General features: G+C 36.5%; 1 protein-coding gene across 1 annotated transcript in view; it reads left to right on the forward strand.

The window, feature by feature from the left end:
- MICAL-like (protein) overlaps positions 1–20,040 on the forward strand; it is a 136,037-nt gene that overhangs the window by 95,099 nt on the left and 20,898 nt on the right. The window contains exons 7-8 of the mRNA XM_074175785.1: positions 1,824–2,011; positions 16,374–16,462. Coding sequence (XP_074031886.1) covers positions 1,824–2,011; positions 16,374–16,462 — 277 coding nt within the window. The remainder of the gene's footprint in view (positions 1–1,823; positions 2,012–16,373; positions 16,463–20,040) is intronic.

The following is a 20,040-nucleotide window of genomic DNA, read 5'->3' on the forward strand; positions in this document are numbered from 1 at the left end:
CCTCTTTGGAAAGTTTCCTCGCCATATTTGTCTTGAATTCATTAAATATGAATCACATATTTATTACAAAACTAGGAAGATTACCTTCACATCTCGATAATACCTCCTTAAATGGTCAACTTGATATCGGGGCCATTTCCCTATAACTTAAAATCGTGCTGATTTCATTAAATTGTGCTCAGCAGGAAGAGGAACTGAGATGAAAATGTCAGGTTTCACGTTCCACCACAGATGATATGATCATTCGTGTGAAAATTGATCATTACTCTCCAGTATCAGTGAAGATGACTCTATTTGTACTGTAACATCTAATTTCTCCACTTTTCATTTTATATCGTTTGCCACACAGTCTGAACACAAAAAAAACACTTTTTGCCAACTTCAATTTGAAGTTTGTAAGATACCAATTGCTGCAATCTACAGCAGTACTCCGAATAAATTATAATCTGAAAGCTGACAATTATTCGAAGTCCATATTGTATGGTATGATTTTTATTCATTTCACAGTTAGGTATACAAAAAGACGTTAACAAGAGAGGCAGAGATATCTACTTTCAGTAATGTCATACTCAGAATCGGTTAGCGCTCTCTGTGTATATGCTTGAATGGACGGATACAACAGATGGTAGCATTGCCTTAACTTTGAACCGAGTCCGATTCCAAGTGTGAAAGAAACATTTTTATAAGAGTTTTTCTGTGCTTGGCTTCGCCTAAGAACGCACAGTGGTTATTAGAAAAAAAATGTTTGAGAATCGGGGTAAATTCTAACTTTTGAGGTATTTATGGATATCAACTGGAAAGCGGATTACGTAAGTGATGAAATCGGTCGGTACTAGATGAAAATTCGTTACGTTTTCAAGAGAAACTTCATTGTGAGAGATAAACAACACGTGTTTCGTCATACAATAGCTTCTTCAGGCGTATATAACGAAACATGTGTTGCGTTTTTGTAAAATGTTTAGTGAAAATCTCACGGATTATATAAAATCATATTTTGAAATTGTCAATTTCAACTAATCCAATCGTTGAGTTATGAGGATATTTTCACAACAGTTGTTTTATATTATAGTTTTGACAGGTAAAATCATAAAAACAGCTAAAAGCATAAAAACAACTGAAAACATGAAAACAGGAATAAATTAAGTGACTTTGTCGCAACGAGGTCATTGAATATAATTGAACACTCGACAATAACGAACGTGTAGTACATTGAATATTCAGAGGTAATCAATAATTCAATAATAATTCGACTATCATCATAGTGGCTTGCTAAGGTAGTCAGCTTCATACTTTGTCTTAGATATCACGTTGTCCTCTACTGGCACTTCAGGAGTTCCACAAGGATCCTATTTGTGTCCTTTGTTGTTCTTTATCTTCATTAATGTAATCAAGAAATGGTTCAGATTTTCACACAACAAATTCTCACTTCGTAATCCTTGTATTATATACTTACAAAAGTGTATGTCGTCACTTTATTACTAAATATGTGCAGTAATTTTTGGAACAGGGTGTACACATTTACGTGTCCAAAATAGATAAATGAAAATTTATAGTTACATGCAGTTTCTTGAGAAAAACTTTATATTCAAATGTTCAAAGTCAATCTACCCAATTCCAATTAGTCAAATTCATGTTCAATGTTTATTGGTAATATTAGTAGTAAAAGACATTCCATATGCACCATACTTGTAGCTGTGAAAAACCTGGTCTGTCAGGAATGGCAGAGCAAAACCGTCTGTAATTGAATCGAATAAGTTTATTCAATTGAACAACTTTGAGATACTTTCGAATTAAGCTTTTGATTGTCATTTCATTTTTTGCAGAGACTTTTCAAAACTTCACAAAGACGACGTTTACCACAACAACGAACTAGCTTTTAGAGTTGCAGAACATCACCTAGGCATTCCAGCCCTTCTTGAACCAGAAGATATGGTTGAATACTCGGTTCCTGATCGTCTATCAATCCTGACATATTTATCACAATTCTATCAAGCTTTTGCAGTACCTCAAGGTAAGCAGACTTCATTTATTTGTACATATCGAGAAAAACTTGAACTTTCATGTAAAATTGTTTTCCAATCTGTCTTATCAACTATTACATTACAAAATATAATTTGATAGTCAATAAGAAATAAAAATTAATAATAATTATGTATTTATCAACAAATAATAAACTTTATAAGGCGTGTTTTCGACAAGGACTACAGGTTGACCTTGAAACTATGTTCTTATCGCACAGTCACAGTAAATATACAATGCCGTTTCTGGACCAAAATCCCATGCTTTTTCTTATGGCGCTTCTTTTCTGTCATTTTCAACCATTTCAAGATTATTCGAACTGGTCGGTGAGGAAGGTCTTTGGCCATTTGGATGAAATGAGTAAATATCATTTGGGTGGTCGTATTACATGGAATTGAACTTGGCGATGAGTAATACTGAAGCTCTGTACCAACACCAAACCGTTTTTTTGTAATACCTCGACACGTGTTTCAATCATCGAGTGTTCATCTTCAAGCGGAATCAGGTTTTAAGAGTTTGGTAAAACCACACTTTCACCATCTGACCTCAAAGATCACTCACCATAAGAACCAATCGGTTTCGTCAAGAAGCTGGGTTTATTTGGTCGAGTTTGAAAAGGTGTGAGCCACAATAAACCCTTGCGGGTTGCCGTGAAGGATCGAAAAAGCCCAGTCCCTATTGACCTAACCTAACCTCAGCATTTATACCAAAGGCTGACGTGTCAGAAAGGTACTAAGCCGTATCTTCGTTGACAATAGTCGAATCGCCGCATGCAGCACATCAAATGAAAGGAAAAGGAATGCAGAACTTATTGTAAATTGAAAAACTAAAATGGCGGCCAGTTTTTCTTCCATACCAATAAACTCGGCATTCGTTTTTCTTTCATTTGATGTGATATCTCAACAACAAACCGTTATTTTTACCACCTCGACACGTGTTTCAATCACCAAGTGATCATCTTCTTCATCCCCGAGTTCAATTTTATCTAATACGACCACCCATATGATATTTCCTCACTTCATCCTAATGGATGAGGACCTTTTTCGCCGTCCAGTTCGAATGACCTTGAAATGATTGTAAATTACTAAAATGAAGCATGTTGTTTTGGTCCAGAAACGGCATTGTATATCTACTAATCTCCGACCTCTTTCTCGAAAACGATTCAACTTATGAAAAAAAAAATTATACAAAAGTTGGAAGGAATTTAATCCTTTACAATATTGATAATGAATAAAAATAGCGAAAAACCCATAGGAAACGAGGTATTTGCAAAAAATTTGCAATAAACCGATTTTTGTGACCTTTGACCTTCGATTTCATTAGTGTCGTACACCCTACCATATGTAGGTTCTGGGACAACTTTTATGATGTCAAAATACAAGTTTATAGCTGGGCATCTTCAATTCCGTGGTGAACTTGCTATGATTACTGGACTATAAGCCGATTATTTTCGTTGCGCAAATGTATTGTGACTATACTTATCGATGTCGAATGAAGTATTGTGTGAAAACGATTGACACACTTCCAAAGATAGTCACGTACTCGAACGAACCATTAGGGTACGCCCGGTATGTGCTCGAAAATGGCAATTTAAAGACAGTGATGATGCTGGGTTTCGTAACAGCAATAAATCTCAGATAGCGAAGATTTGCCAAGATTTGTTTTAAGTAACGAGCTTGTTAGGTAATTTTGCAGCGGTTTGCACTGGGAAATATTTATTCATGGTAGCCGGGTCTTTCAAATGCTGTTGGAATCATTTAATGACCGAAATTAAATGAAATGTAGAAGTTATATCGAAGAACGAGCCCAGTAGTGTTTTCCTAAATGAAAATATTTCAGAGAATTGAAATGATTTTCTGCAAAATATTGTCACAAAACACTATCAACCTGCTTTGAAGAATTTAAATGTATTTAGCCTTCTGGTTAGTTGCGAAACACTTCAAGATGAAATTTATATTCATTAATATAACAAAAAAAACACTCAAATGGTGGAAGTTTTTGTTCGTTTCAGTAGACATTTATACTCAATTTCTGCAGTCAAGAGAGCCAGAGCAAAAAGGCTATGGAAAACACATTCAACTGAGCTGTCAATAAGCTTTCAATTACAATTTAGGGGTTGTAACTTTTGAGCTTAATCATAAAATGTTTGCGTTGGAGACTATAACTACAAAGTATAGAATTGGCCCATCTTTTTTATTTTAATATTATTAATTATTATGTAAATATCGAAAATATGCAAATATAAATCGTATATGTCATAGAATTCATACAATAGTTATATTATTATGTTGTTTTTATGATACAATATTCATAATGTTCATGTTCACCTAAAGTTTTCTTTCTGTGATCAATAATGCATTGGGAAGTAAAGGGTTCATTTTTAGGCCAAACGGCATTCAGCAAAATCTAAATGCACCGTGCCTACTAAATTTCAACTACGAGGTGGGCTAAAACGTTGGTAGGCTAACACACAGATGACGCTACTAGTATTGAATCAATTAGATTTTTAGTTAACCCTATCCTTCAAAAGAAATGTGTACAAAGTTCACAGCTGTTGGACTATTAGTTTCTGGGACTAGAACATTTTGAGTGAAGCAAGTTTTGTTAATTTCAAAAAAATAGGTAAAAAGGAATTTTGTGTGTTGACGAAGCAATGCTTTTTGGCGAAAAAAATACTGTTGAAGGCTTTGCTTGATAAACATTGACTTTGCAGTATGAAAATCTGTCGTTGAGAAGTGGTTTGCTAGTGAGTTTTTCGTGAGCTTTATTCTCAGTAGAAATGTATTTAGTAATTACTTTTAATTTGTAGTAGTAGTTACTTTTAAAATAATATTCATTTCCACCAACTATTTAGAGATAAATATATAAATACTATAAAAGCAAACACATAAATTAAACTTTTCAACTGAATAATTCATGTACTCTCGGTGAAGAACTATTGTTCTTCAATTGATATAGTTAGGTCTTTCAGCGTCGATAACTCAGCCACAGATCTACTGAATAAGTCTTTGTTCGTTTTTACATCTATCACTCAGATATAACCATCTTCCACTTGATGAGCTTCAGTGATAATTTCTTTGGGTCAGATGTTTTCAAAAACTGGAAGTCACCAACCTTGACTTCTTTTTATAATGAGTCAATTTTCCTGTATTCGTCAAAATAGTCCAGTTGAAAATAGTATAATCTGACTATGGTGAAGGTCGAACAAATATGGTTAGATGACAATTTGGTAATGATATCTGTAGTAGTTCTGATTTCATTATCTTCATCTGTTCCAACAATTGTCTTTATTCACTTAGGACATTCTCTTGGTCCCCATACGCTGCCTTGTGGTAAAAAATTTGCAATTTTGTGAAGTAATTTTTGGTTCAAAAATTATTGGTTATTTTGCATCGTCAGCCAACCAAGAATAGGTCATCTCTATGAAACGTGTGTTACAATGAAATAGCTGAAGAAGTAGGTATGAAATGTGAAACAAGATTTATAGTTTGTAAACTATTTCATTAGTTTTTTATTTCATTAGTATTTTTCATACTCTCATCATTAATTTCCATCTGCCTAAACCACCAGGTGTTCACCTGTCCCGTGGAGCAACATTTTCTTTTGTCGTTACTCAATCATCTATTTCAAGAAAGTCTGAAAGGTAAATTTCTACCTCATCGGCCAAATTTCGTAATATTCAACTCATGATTTCACTCTTCTAGATCTGTATATAGATATATGACGTTAAATCAAAACATGCCCAGTCTATATATCATTTCTTGACAGGCAGTACCCAATCATCTTCACTTTCGCAGCCGTAATTTTTATGTTACGTATCGAGCAAAATTTCTAAATGATTATACGTTCATAGTTTCATTTTGATGGGCTTGATTAAACGGCATTCAATCTTTACTTTCTAATTACAATAATATATCGTTTGCCAATCCTTTGATCATATCAGTTCTCGCAGAGATTATTAGATAGACATTATCGGGTTAATCTGTTGTTGGATCTCGGGAAGGAAAAGTTATAATGGGTTAATTTTACTCGTGTTCAAAACGATCTTTTTCGATTTTTGTTTCATTTTCTACGGATGGCACTACGAACCATATTTATGGAAATAATGGTCAACTCGATGGTTATATTTATTTTAATCGTCCGATTAAATTAGCCAACCTGTACCTTATTTATTACAGAGAATAAGGTTAGGTTGAGTTAGGTTCGACCCTCCGCTGCGAATTTGCAAGCCAAAATATTCCACTACAAAAAAAACAATGGAATTGATTGTTGTAGATCACGATTTATTTGTTTCAAAAATTATTCAGAAACCTGCGCTTGCTCTTAACCTGTTACTGTATCGATGGTAACCCAGTCATGATTGTAAAGTACCTAACAAAGACCAAATTTCCTGAGCCTCAATATAATTTTTTGCAAAATCACCAATCCGGTGTACGTCAGTGAAGTTCGGGCATGTTATTAAAGAACTGGATTATAAGACAAGTATATGCATGCATATCAAAACTAACATGAATAATGAGATCGTGATTGGCAATAAAATTAACGAAGTTAGACAAAATCAAGATAAGATCTGAGAATTATGCCGAACCCCTTTCAATAAAATAATTTTAATTAACCTCCTGACCCCAGTATGAATTGTCTGTGAATTTGTTTGAGTCGAATTGAAAGGCGACCAGGGGAAATTAATGATTACATTAATTACTATCATTGGTACTGGTAGAGGTGTACATATATTTATCCAAGGATTTTTAGAGGAGTTGTGTACACGTATTCAATGATCTTCGACCTTTTGTGGATTCGTGACCATCTTAACATTGAGCATTGAAAGAAGTACTTGCTGTTATGGGCCATTCACAACGGTTTTCCCCTGTAATTCACAATATCCACATATAACACTGAAAACTGCGGGTATTTACATTGTACAAAGCGCCGATACCTTCATCAAAGTGGAATGACCATTAATATTCGAAGCTTTATGGGACGACACCAGAAAACCTCACAACCTTCTTCACAAGTGACAAATATCTCTAAGTATATTATCTCCAATGAAGAGGAATGCAAGAGCTTAGGATTCTTTACAATCAACACAGTATTAGAATTGAAAAAAAAAGACAAATAGAAATTCAATTCATAAAGCTTGTTACGGGGATACTTATCAAGGGATTCTACAAAATAGTCCATAGGAAAAAATAGGGAAAGAACAACCTGCTATAGTGATTTTTCCCCAACAAATATCTCGCCATTTTCGCAGAACTGTCGCCAATAAAATTCTTGTATTTTCAAACGCAACTTATTCATTTGTACTTCTGTTTAAAAATCTGTCTTTCCGTTAATCAGCTCGTTTGAGTACTCTAAACTTTTGCTTCATATCAAATACCTAGTTTCAAATGATCTTCACGAATAGTCTGTTGATGACTGCAGTTAACCACGGTTTTCCTTTATCATATTTCTCCAATGAATCTTTTCTCACAACGCTACATGCATACATACAAACAAACATAATAACAACACTATCAAAAAAGATATTCTATCACAAAGGGCTGAAAGAACCTGAACCCCAATTGAAAACTATTTACCAATTTACAAAACAAATTCGTAGCAGTTTGGATGAACAATTTTTATGAATTCTTGAATCGACTGATTTCCATGCACTTTGAAAAATTACGTATCATTCCTTTCTCCCACATACAGGGTGTAACATAAGTATGTTCAAATATTCAAGTGACGTATTCCTGAGACAATTTTAAGAAAAAAAGTCTTTATTAACTTATGTCCGAAACTGCTTCGTTTCGGAGATACGGGGTGTTGAAACTGAATGTTTTGTTCGCTTTTTAAAAATAACTCTTGCAAAAAATAAGTTATTTGCATGAAATTCGGTATCCGGGATTTTTTTTGACGTGGGAAATCATAAATTCGTATTAATTTTCATGTAACATCTAGAGGACGCTGCGTACGCTGTCATTATTTATTTCAAATTACCTTAACTTTTTTGACAGTAAACTTTTGGTAGTTTTCGTGAAAAAACCTAATTCCCACACCTTTTCCAAATAAAAAAGGTACATCTCCTCAACAACGCTGGCGGTGATTGTTTTCGAGATATTTACAATTTTCTATATCTATGCGTATTACTTTATAGCCAAATTTGATTTCAATAATTTTTGTCATTCTCCGCTTGCAAATTAAGTTAATTAAATCGAGTAGGCTGTGAAAGTTTGTTTGCTGTCACATTTTTGACTATTAATTGACAAATTCACAGTCCGGAGTTTATAAAGTGATTTTTGCATACGGCTTGGCTGACGGAAATTCAAGCGAGGCCAGACGCATCTATCAGGAAAGGTATCCCCAACGCGTGACTCATTGTGCTGCGATATTTGCGAATCTTTTCCGGCGACTTTTCGAATCTGGACGCTTTGAAACAAAGTTTGCAGACAGCCACGGACTACAAGAACTGTAGAATTGGAGGAGGCGGTTCTCGAAGAAATTAGTGAACATCCAGAGACAAGTACAAGAAAAATTAGTCAAACTTTGAATGTGAGTCACATGACGGTTTACAGAATTTTAAAGGAACAGCAATTATATCCTAATCATATTCAGCGTGTCCAGGCAGTTACGCTACGTGATTTCCAACCACATATCGAATTTACTCAATGGCTTCATAGAAAAGTCGAACAACATCCACAAATTTTATCGAAACTCCTCTTCACAGATGAGGCTAATTTTTCAAGAAGTGGTATCATGAACTTCCATAACAACCACATCTGGGCGGAAGATAACCCACATGTGATAACGCAAACTCATTTCCAAGACAGATTCTCTTTTAATGTATGGGTATAGGCATAATTGGGGATTATTTAATTGGGCCCTATTTTCTCCCCTTAGGTTTGAATGGAGATGCTTACCTACATTTTTTGGAACAAGAGTTTTCCTAACTTATGGAAGATGTTCCCATTGGTGTCCGAAATCACTCTTGATTCATGCACGATGGAGCTCCTGCTCATTTTAGTGTGATAGCAAGACATTTTTTAGACGTAGCATATCCCCAACGATGGAGAGGAAGAGAAGGCCCCCGAGGTAACCGGACCTCAATCCCGTCGATTTTTCTTTTTGGGGAACGTAAAATCACTAGTTTATGATAACCCCATTGAAAACGAGGAAATGTGAGGGATCGCATCATAGTTTTCTGCGAAACGATAAGAAACACTCCGGGTATTTTTCAACGGGTGCGGAATTCTTTGATGAGGAGAGCAGAAGCTTGTATTACTGTTGGGGGTTGTCACTTTGTAACAGTTGTTTCGTTCAATTTTATATGCTCATTTTCCTAATAAATAACATAGTACTTCTCCGAATTGTTTTTTACAAACTCCGAAATGTAGCACTTTCTAATTGAATAATTAAACCTGACAATTTTTCTTAATTTGAATTGAATAAGCAGTTTGATAATGCTCAGTTTAGGAGAAATCTGTACGGGTATACTGCGTATAAAGTTTGATGAAAATAACTGAAATTGCAAAAAATGTATGACAAAAACATACCATGTTTTGAAAAATTTCAACAATCTGTATTTCGAAAACGAATCATTCTTCGTTAAACATTTTATAGGAAAAAGTTGTTTATTTTGACGAGATCCACCACATACTTAGTTTTTGTAATGTTCTCAGCAACTTCACTTAGCGCCCTAGGAGCTAAGTAATATGCATCGATATAGAAAATTGTAAATATCTCGAAAACGATCACCTCTCGCGTTGTTGAGGAGATGTACCTTTTTTACTTGGAAAAGGTGTGGGAATTAGGTTTTTTCATGAAAAGTACCAAAAGTTTACTGTCAAAAAAGTTAGGGCAATTTGAAATAAATAATGACAGCGTACGCGGCGCCCTCTAGATGTTACATGAAAATTAATACGAAATTATGATTTCACACGTCAAAAAAACCCGGGTACCGAATTTCGTGCAAATAACTTACTTTTTGCAATAGTTATTTTCAAAAAGCGAACAAAAAAATTCAATTTCGACACCCCGTATCTCCGAATCGAAGCATTTTCGGACACAAGTTCATAAAGACTTTTTTTCTTAAAACTGTCTCAGGAATACGTCACTTGAATATTTCAACGTACTTATGTTACACCCTGTATATTTCGTCATAGTCATGATTGAATTCCACAGTTGAAAATGGTGGAAATGGTGGAAAATGTGACTTCTTGTTCGAATAAACTACTCCTAGGATATTTTATCCTATTGGCAGGAGTCCTCTCCGTTTGACCAATGTGAATGTTGAACCAGAAGTCACTAGTCGAATTAAATACGACAAGCGATTTTTGCGAGAAAATTCAGTTTTTCCCAAACACACGTTTTCGGATATTCACGGGTCAAAAATAGGGCCTGAGGAAACACAATTACTGGAATGGATTTCATGGAGAGATGGAAAGAAAGTCTAGCCTTATAGACTACTGCATTTTTTTCCGAAGAATTGAAAAAGTTGATTTTAGACTGATCCCAAACAGTTCAAAAAAGTTCCTGGAATATTCTGAAGTATTCTTCTTTTCCTAATCTATGTTTTGAACAATCTCAGTACGAATACGGGTTTCACAGTTTTTTGTTCGTATTCATAATTTTCACAGCTCCTCCAGTATTTTTTTGTTTCTAGCTGATTGATTGATTATCTTCTGTCAACATTTTGTTTTCCCAACATCAAATGCGATTGCCCAATTCAGTCCAATCAAAGCTTCGACAGTTTCCACATTTCCGTCCGGTTCGATGACCTCTGCATCGATAATCGCGCCCAGATTATGTAACAATTCAATTATCCAACTGCCAACTGCGATAACCGAAATCGATTCTGATGGCGGCATTCGCCAAAGAGGCTCACAAATCGACGTGTCAATCGGATGAACCGCTTTCTCCTCAAGATCACAGCCTCCGCGAAAGTGAAAGCAGCCACTTTTCATGGCGATTTACGATCTGTTCGAGCGACAATGACGATTTTTATGGCCGCTCGACGTGGGACCTTGAATTAATTAACGAGATGGCAGATGCCGATAAACTGTCGAAAAAAATGGGATTGTTGGTTTTTTATAGCGGCAGTGGCGGGTGTAGAGTTTATTGTACTTGAAAAACTTGCAATCTTCTAAGATATGTTTCGAATGTCAATCTTTGTTTTAATACCGCGCAGAAATTGTCTTTAAAAGCACTACCCTCTTCCAAATCCATGAGTTCTTTTTTGCTTTTTTGAAATAACTTTTTTAGCCGTGGTCTGCGGGTTTTTATACATGTAGTTTCGTCTTCTACTGCGGTAGACTTTATCAAAGTTAGATCCTGGTTTGCTTCGACATGGTATCCTTGTATACTGTTACGTTTTTCCCCGTGGGTTGGTCAATAATTGACTACACTGAATAATCAAACTTAACTTCATTTCACTTTAATACAACAAACACTTCAACTATTATTTGAATGTCTATCGCCTTACTAAATCACTTCGCGTACCGCACTGTAACGTCAACTTGACTGTCTCGATATGCTCGCGGCTAGCGTTTAAGTATCGTAATCGAATTTCGTAGAAATTTCGCCGAAGTTCCGTCGAAACTGGTAGCATTATTCTCGCTGCTTCTAGAGCAGAGAACATTATGCTTTGGCGCTCTCTTATCTACGTCACGTTTGATTCATGATTACCAGTGGTGGCCGGCTTTATTTTCTTTCGGGCATGATTTAAAACCATACGATGGTTCTAGTTAAAGAATCGAAGCGACTAAGTATTCCCAGCAGATATAACTGTCCCCTTCGCTCATTGTTGATCATCAACCCAGTGGGATGGTGTTTTTTGACGAAAAAACGGATGGTACTGCCATGGGCAGTCCATTGAGTCCTGTGGTGGCGAACTTTTTCATGGAAAATTTCGAACAACGGGCCTTAGAGCAAGCGGCCGTGTAAAACCATATTGTTGGCATGTTGTTCATACGTTCATAGTATGGCAAGACAGTTTTTTAACATATCTCAATTCTCTCAACCGAAAAATTTAATTCACAATGGAACGAGAAATTCAAGGGACTTTAGCCTTCTTGGATGTTCTGGTGAACAGACATGGAGAGAAAACATTGGGCCTTAGAGTGAACAGGAAGCTAACATACTCAGACAGGTACCTGAATAGAGGCTCTAACCATCAGCCACGACAAAAGACAGGGATAATTTGAACGTTGGTTGAGAGGGACCGACTTAACTGTGGATCCGAGAGTGTACCTGAGGAAGTCAATCACTTAAAACATGCCTTCAAAGGAAACGGCTACAGCAAAGGAGAATCGAGCGGGGCATGCGACCCACGAGAGAGTTAAGTTAGGTTAGAAGGTCTCTTTGACCCTCAATCGCAACCTGCAAGGGTTTATTGTGGTTTACACTCGACCAAAAAAATCCAGCTTCATAACGAAGCCGATTAGTTTGTATGGTGACTGGTTTTTCAGGTCAGATAGTAAGAGTGCGGCTTTGCCAAACTCAGAAAACCTGATTCGGTCCACAGCGGGGCAGGCACAAAGCATGTGCTCTGCTGATTCATCATTTTCCAAACAGAGGCAACACAGAATGTCTTTCGACAGTCCGACTCTCTGCATATGATGATTCAGATGACAGTGACCTGTAAGAAGGCCTGTTAGAAATCGTAGTTCATCATTGCTTTAGTCCAACAACTGTTTGGTATCAAGCTTCGAAGGGTGAATGAACGCCTTGGAGTGCGTATAGAGATGCCAATGACAGGTTCTTCGTGCCATCCAGGTGTGAAATGTTTGTTTGGAAAAGCCTAAAGCTATGCCAATGACAGGTTCTGGTCCGATGAAGCTGCTTGCAGCACCCTCCTTTGCAAGGGAGTCAGCAGTCTCACTGATTGTCCGAATGTTATACTGTATAAGCACTAGCAATCTTCCTTGCAAGAATTTTCTACAACGATAATACTTTGTTGAACCATTGTGAAGAATCACAAACTCATAATATCAGTACGACCATTAATCACGTCTTAATCGGCTGATACATCAACTAGTTCTTCGCGTTTTCTCACTCCCCTATCTCGATCTTGAAATACGTAACATCTAATTATGTTAAAGGCGTGAAAACCGTACGGATCGTATCATCAAACCGAACCGTATATATTTGTATATTCGTAACACGTGCACGCGTCCTACAATTTTGGAATAATGTTTGGTAGTTTGTGTACGTGTTTGTATGCAAAGTACCATTTCACGCATACATTACCAGTCCAGAGTCATTGTACTCTACAGGTGATAATATATCAGTGACGTGACGAAAAATATATCACAGAACAGTGGATGAGTCGGTACCCATTATCTAGTTGCGGGGTTATGAAATTCGTACGGTTTATATTTGAGAAAATTAAAATACTGACCTTGATAATACCAAATAAAAAGTAGGTAATAGTTTTTCATGACAGAGTTAATGTTCCTTGAAGTTCTTGGGTTTCTAATCTTCCGCAATTTGAAAAACCAATCAACAGAGTATCCGCTGAATTGTAATGATAGGCAAACTGGAAAGTAACTGCAAAAACTGCAAAAAATAACTGCGTAATATAAACCTTCGATGTTACTTTTTAAGGAAAAAACACAAGCACTACATAAAAATCCTCAAGGCGTTCTAAGAGCGTTGCTTGTGCGAAAGTAGCGAGTCCAGGCGCGTGCCTAGGATAATTCCATGGGAGGTAATCACCCATTTCAGGCCCAATATTTACTATGAAGGGTTCATATACATTTTGAAACGTAAAACTTCAGTAACACTAAGGCTTTCATATTTAATTCTTTGAAAAAATAGATAAATAAACAGAATAACCTACAAAGCGAAAACAATAACTCAAAAAATGAGGAAAAGGTGTAACTGAAAATAAATAAACAGAATATTATTCAAAACGAAAACCATAACTCAAAAATAAGAGATTGTATAAAACGCAAAAATGAGAGAATGTATAACTAAAAATATAGAAACATAACATAACAGACAAAATAACAAAAACAGGTTATAATAGATGAATGGTATTAAATTGTAAAATCCAAATTCCTTTTTTTTAGCGCTATATCTATCTATAATATTATTTATATTAATTTTTATATCCCGATGAATATTTGGCAAGACAAGTCCTGGTAAACGAGTGTCCGACATGGTTGATCTGGAGCTGGAGTTTGGTAACTAATTGCCACAATCACCAGTTTTTGAAACTGTTGAACTTGTAGAATTCTGATTATTGATTATATCATTGATATAATCCACGCTCTCTGATTCCTAATATCGACAATAACGAAACCTGAAAATAGTGAAAACAATAAGTAATTATAAGCACTACAGCACTACTAAAATCATTATTCGGTTCCGATACGATACATCGCTCACAATGCTACAAAGTTAAGAAATCTCACATTCTCACCTTCTTGTTCAAAATCACGATAACACTCATAAATTTTATTCCATATAAGAATCCACTCCCTACACCGTGGGGTAAGTGATCATTTGGTTCGAGAATCATGTGCCCTGAGCAAGCGCAGAGCCAAGGATGACAGCTTTCTGCATCTGTCCGGCTATGATTTCTGACTCCAATAATCAGAACAACCAGACAGAATGGTCTGGATTATTATTATTATTTGAACTATCGTCTTAAAACAGAGGAATGTCACCGGAAAGCGAAGCCATTGTTAAATCAAAATTTTTATAGGAAAACAACGTTGATTTCAATAAACTGGCAAGTGTCTAAGAAGTGAAATGAGAGTTGAAAGTGATGTAGTGATTTGTGTTGTGCAAGAAGGCTTGAAAGTCGTAATTTTTGGAGCTCTAGAAATGACGGAGAATGCTTTTTGCTTTCGGATCCATGATCTACACGTCTAAAAACGTACGTACATCAACAATTTTTTTCAAAATCGGGTATAGCCTTCCGAAAATTTCACCCGTTTTCTGTGCCACACATTCTCTAATCTATTCGTGATTAATCTAGTAATAACAATTATAGAAGTATCAAAGTAATTATTGAAATCATCATGTTTCGCAAACAGTCACACATGCATTGTTCCATTCTAGCTGAAATGATTAAGGTAGGCAATTCAGAAACTGGTACAATTCTCATCCGGTTTCGATTTTTCCATTTGGGTTTCGCCTTATAATGATTGCTGTATTTGTTGTGCTATTATCTCGGTCACTTCCTGTCCGGAACGGGTATTGTAAACATTTCCATGGATGTTCGAGAGAGACAGATCCGTTATTTCATTCCAGTTTGTGTGACTAAATAGATTAATACGTTTACTTTTAGAAAATCGACAGTTCTTCATCGAATGAATCAGTGTTTTACTGATCCACTAATACTAGTTCGATAAACTCCCTGACTTGTTCAAATCGTTTTAGTAATGCTGGTTTGTGAAAGTACATCCTGTTGTCGATAGGAAGTTGAAGTAAGTCATACGGTTTAATATTATAAAAGGTGTTTATGCAACTCCGGTTGAATTTTTCACAAGAATACCTAACAGTATTTTAATGGTGAAAGAATGTTTATTTTCATACCAAAAATATTATCAAAAACTTCCTAAATTCCATTGCTCTTGTGAATTAGTAGAAAATATGTCTTATTAGTCAGTGGGATATGCTTGAAGACTGACAGTAAACAAATCTAAAGAAATGAACTTTAAATGTTCAAGCCAGTCTCCGATATACCTACACATAGAAACTTTTTTTACGATAGTCGTCGGTCCATTCAACCTACTGTGTAGGTATATCCGAGACTGGCTTGAACGTTTAAAGTTCATTGGTTTAGATTTGTTTACTGCCAGTCTCCAAGCATAGCCCACTGACTAATAAGAAAGTTTTCCTTCCTTATTCAGAGGAATCGGGCAAATTTCGGATATGCAGTTGATAAGTACCTCGTCCACTAGATGGAGTGACATTTTGATGTTCGATCCAACTTAGGAAGAGGAATGAAATACTCTGAAAGAATTCCGATTTTCAATTATGGAGTATCATTGACTTTAGGTCGATGATGGCCACTATCTTGCACTGACGAGTGGCTAATGAGCCCGAAACCGGTCTGCAAGTGTGCCCGTTCCAAAATTGAAGGTCGACTCTTTCAGTAGTATTGTCAATTGCATATGCAGGAAATTGTTTGTGAAGATTCCTGCACTGACACCGGTCGGATATAATCCAACGCCCTTTGTGGTATTAGCCAGGGGAGTAGTTGTTTTCTTATAGGCCTACTGTGTAGGTATGTCCGAGACTGGTTTGAACGTTTAAAGTTCATTGGTTTAGATTTATTAGTAGAAAACTTGGAATTATCATCAGATAGTATAATTTCCTAATTGTAACAGCGAATTTATTGATAAACCTAAATTTTGTTTCAGGTTCTGCAGCCAGAATCGCCCCCAAAAGACCCCAGACTGTTCCAGATCATGGAATCGTATCACCAGCCTCAACAAGTCCGCCTAAAAAAGTGAGAACCCGTGCCAAATATTTCTTTTTCTGTTTATTTTTGTGCAATGTGCTGTTTTGTGTTTCATTTTGTCTTATGATTTATTTTTGATTTGAGTTTCATTAATTTTTGGTAGCTCTGTGCTGAGTATCGAAAGCTTACAGGCTGTGGTGGAGGTTAATTTTAAGCTAACAAAAAGCGGTGTCAGTTATGTTGGCGGCTTTTTGCACAATCCACGTTAATAAGTGATGGTAGGCAATAATTATAACAGTTTCGCAAATTATAAAACATAATCAATGACTTTAGATCGGTAGTCATGAAGGAAAGGCGAAGAAATCCTTATTAAATTCCTAGCAGTGCAAAAGTATGTGAATTACGGTTCAAGTTGTTTTCTAAGTGGTAAAAAATGCAAGGGTGAATTATTTATTTACAAAGTATCACTGGAGTTTCATCCCAACATCAAAGCTTAATTTTTAACACCTCAACACGTGTTTCAATCACCTAGTGATCATCCTCAAGAGGAAGAGTTTAATCCTCCCACCGCATACTTCTACTAAAACCTATGTGATCAGATTTGAACACTTCTTTAGTGTTCTCCACTTCTTTGGTAATAGCTTTCGTATGTCATAGTAAGACCTCCCTTGATGACAACGTCATCTATAGACAAGACTTTTCAAGGCTGTCAGTTGCAAATCCAAAGTCGGCATCTACCGTTGAACGAGATTCGTCTTCAGTCTTTTACTGCAGCTTTCACTCTAAGGCAACTAGATGAAACTAGAGTCAAAACAAAGCATACCTGCACAAAATCATCGAAAGTGTAATGTCTCTCGAAAAATTGGTCATTATCTTCTTTCTCCTATTCCTTCCGTACTTCTGTTCTGAACTACTAACCGCCGTTCTTTTTCACATTCCGAACCACTACATGTAACGTAATAATTATTCATCCTATTTGAGTTCTTCGCGAAGAAACAAAACATACCCACCTCTTCATCCTATAGAAGGCAACGTTTATCTATTGCATGATGCTTTTCTTGAAGTAAGTATCTAATTACATGACTATATTCTCAGTTCTCCCACAGATACTTCACGTTTGCATGATTCTGGTTTCACAACTAACTCATTGCATGACACTAACGTTATACAAGGTGTCTAATAATCCATGTAGTTGGGTTTCTGGTGGTTTCCAAGAAGTAAGACAAAAAAACAGACTAATAAGTTACATGTTAACTGTATTTGGTTGGAAGTTGAATTGCAGGTGAATAACTTGAGTCGAACTACCAAATTTTTGTTGAAACATAACCAAACAAATGAGTTGTCTATATTTTCATCAGTTTTACTGAAGTCATTTTTATAAATCGTTAAACAAAGTCAATATCTTCAGCTGTCTTCTTATTCAATCAGGAGAATCATGGATATATTATACACCTCGTTTTTTTCTCAACTTTCTTATTCAGCTGGCTTCTTGAATTATTAACTAATATTTCGATAATTTTCACATGAGGCCTTTCAGAAGACAAGCAACAGTTATCAAAGTGCTTGAAAAGATGGTAGGCGGTTGGCTAGAGATCTGGGAAGTATGGTGGAGGATCCACTGTTCATCACACTCCGTGGGATTCCTCAAATCCTCGACCTGGATTGCTGTAGGTCGAGGAACCTATGCGACTGGAACGAGGAACCATAAAGCTGATGAATGCGCTTGACGCGGATCATCAACTCCATATTTAGGTCCTGAACCAGCTCTGGGGATACCAAAATCATTGGTACGAAACCAGATTAGGACATGGACCAATAAGAAGCTCCCAGAGTACTGGACAAAAGTACCTGGCAACAAACACAGTAGAACCTTCATTAGGTAACTGTGCGAGAAAAGAACCGAAGAGCTACTTCAATGTAGTAGGGATTGGCTCAGAATGATTACAGAGTTACTAACTGGTCATTGTCCGCTTAGAGGACACCTGAATTAAATATGCTCGGACAGTCAAGCGGCGTTGGAAGCTCTTAGCTCCTACCGAGCAACGTCTATATTGGTAGCAAATTGCCAAAAACGACTCTCCTTGATAGGAAGACTTAACGGATTGTCTTTGGTCTGGATTCCTGGCCATACTGGCCTGAAAGGCAATAAGGCTGCTGACTTCCTTGCAAAGGAGGATGCTGCAAGTAGCTTTATCGGACCAGAACCTGTCATTGGTATCGCTTTAGGCTTTGCCAAACAAATATTGAACACCTGGAGGGCAAGAAGATTCATGAGCTTCTGGCAGAATCTTCCAGGATTGTCTCACTCCAAGGAGTTTAATCACTCTCCGAAGCTTGGTACCAAACAGTTGTTGAACAGTAGAGATGAACTACGATGTCTAAAAGGCCTTCTTACAGGTCAGTGTCATTTGAATCATCATATGCAGAGGCAAGAGTTCAGCAGAGCCTCACCATACAAACTAATCGGCTTCGTTGAGAAACTGGGTTTATTTGGTCCAGTGTCAATAGGTGTGAGCCACAATAGACCTTTGCGGGTTGCAGTGGAGGGTCGAATAGACCCACTCACTTTGGACCTAACCTAACCCAACCTACTGTAAGGCGACCACTTGGAGGCTTGTTTTCGAAGCTAAAATCTCCGGAACGAAATTTCGCAAATCAGCACTATCATTGCTTAATGCTTGTTTGATTTTTCGGGCTGTTTCGGCAGTATACAGTGTGTAACAACGAAAACTTAACAGAACCGTTTTTTAATATAAAAAGTAAGATTTTTAAAAAAAGCTCGGACACGTCGATTTCTAATTAAAGGGGACACTTTTCAGACTAATCAGATTTTTTGTAGTACGCACCCCCTCGGAGGGGTGCGTCCGACGACCCTTATTTAGATAGGGAAAGTAGGTCGAGTGGCACCTTGTTTTAAAGGTCTTTCAAATACCTTTACAACTATGTTAAAAGAAAATGTTTGTAACGATTAGTTTTCGAGATAATTTGAAGTTAAAATTGCCATGTTAATAATACAATAGACAGACCACTCAGTAACTTGTATGCCTAAATAAAAATAAATCATTTTTTTGTTCAATAAAATCCCTTTTTCAAAATCAATACCCACTCCACTTCTTCCAGTTTTCATTAGTACATCGTTCGATTGTTTTGTTTAAACGGGTCATGTATTGTTATTTGTTTAAAAATGCCTTACACTACTGCTGAAAGGGTGCAGTTATTGCTTTACTTTTTGGCAACGACCAAAATGCTAATAGAACATCAATTTCATTAACGAGCAAAACCCTGGTAAACACCTAAGCAAAAATCACGTTCTGGATTTGGTCACAAATTTCAGGGAGACAGGTGCGGTTTTAATAAGAAAAGAAATGTTCAGAGAAGGGTAGTAAATGACGATAATGCGATTGGAGTGATTGGTCAAGTCATCGCCAATCCCAGGTTAAGTACCAGAGGTTTATCAGCAATGGTCGGAATAAGCCATATGAGCGCATGGAGATTCCTTAAATTCCATCCTAACAAAATTAAACTTGTTCATGAACTCAATGAGGATGATTTTGACCGAAGACAGGAGTTTTATGAGGGCAAGAGTGAGATATTATTGCAAAATCCCGAGACCCATGATGAAAACC

The sequence above is a fragment of the Leptinotarsa decemlineata genome, unplaced genomic scaffold, assembly GCF_025532065.1.
Source record: "Leptinotarsa decemlineata unplaced genomic scaffold, Ldec_3_MD MMD2_tig00001064_RagTag_RagTag, whole genome shotgun sequence".
Lineage (NCBI taxonomy): Eukaryota > Metazoa > Arthropoda > Insecta > Coleoptera > Chrysomelidae > Leptinotarsa > Leptinotarsa decemlineata.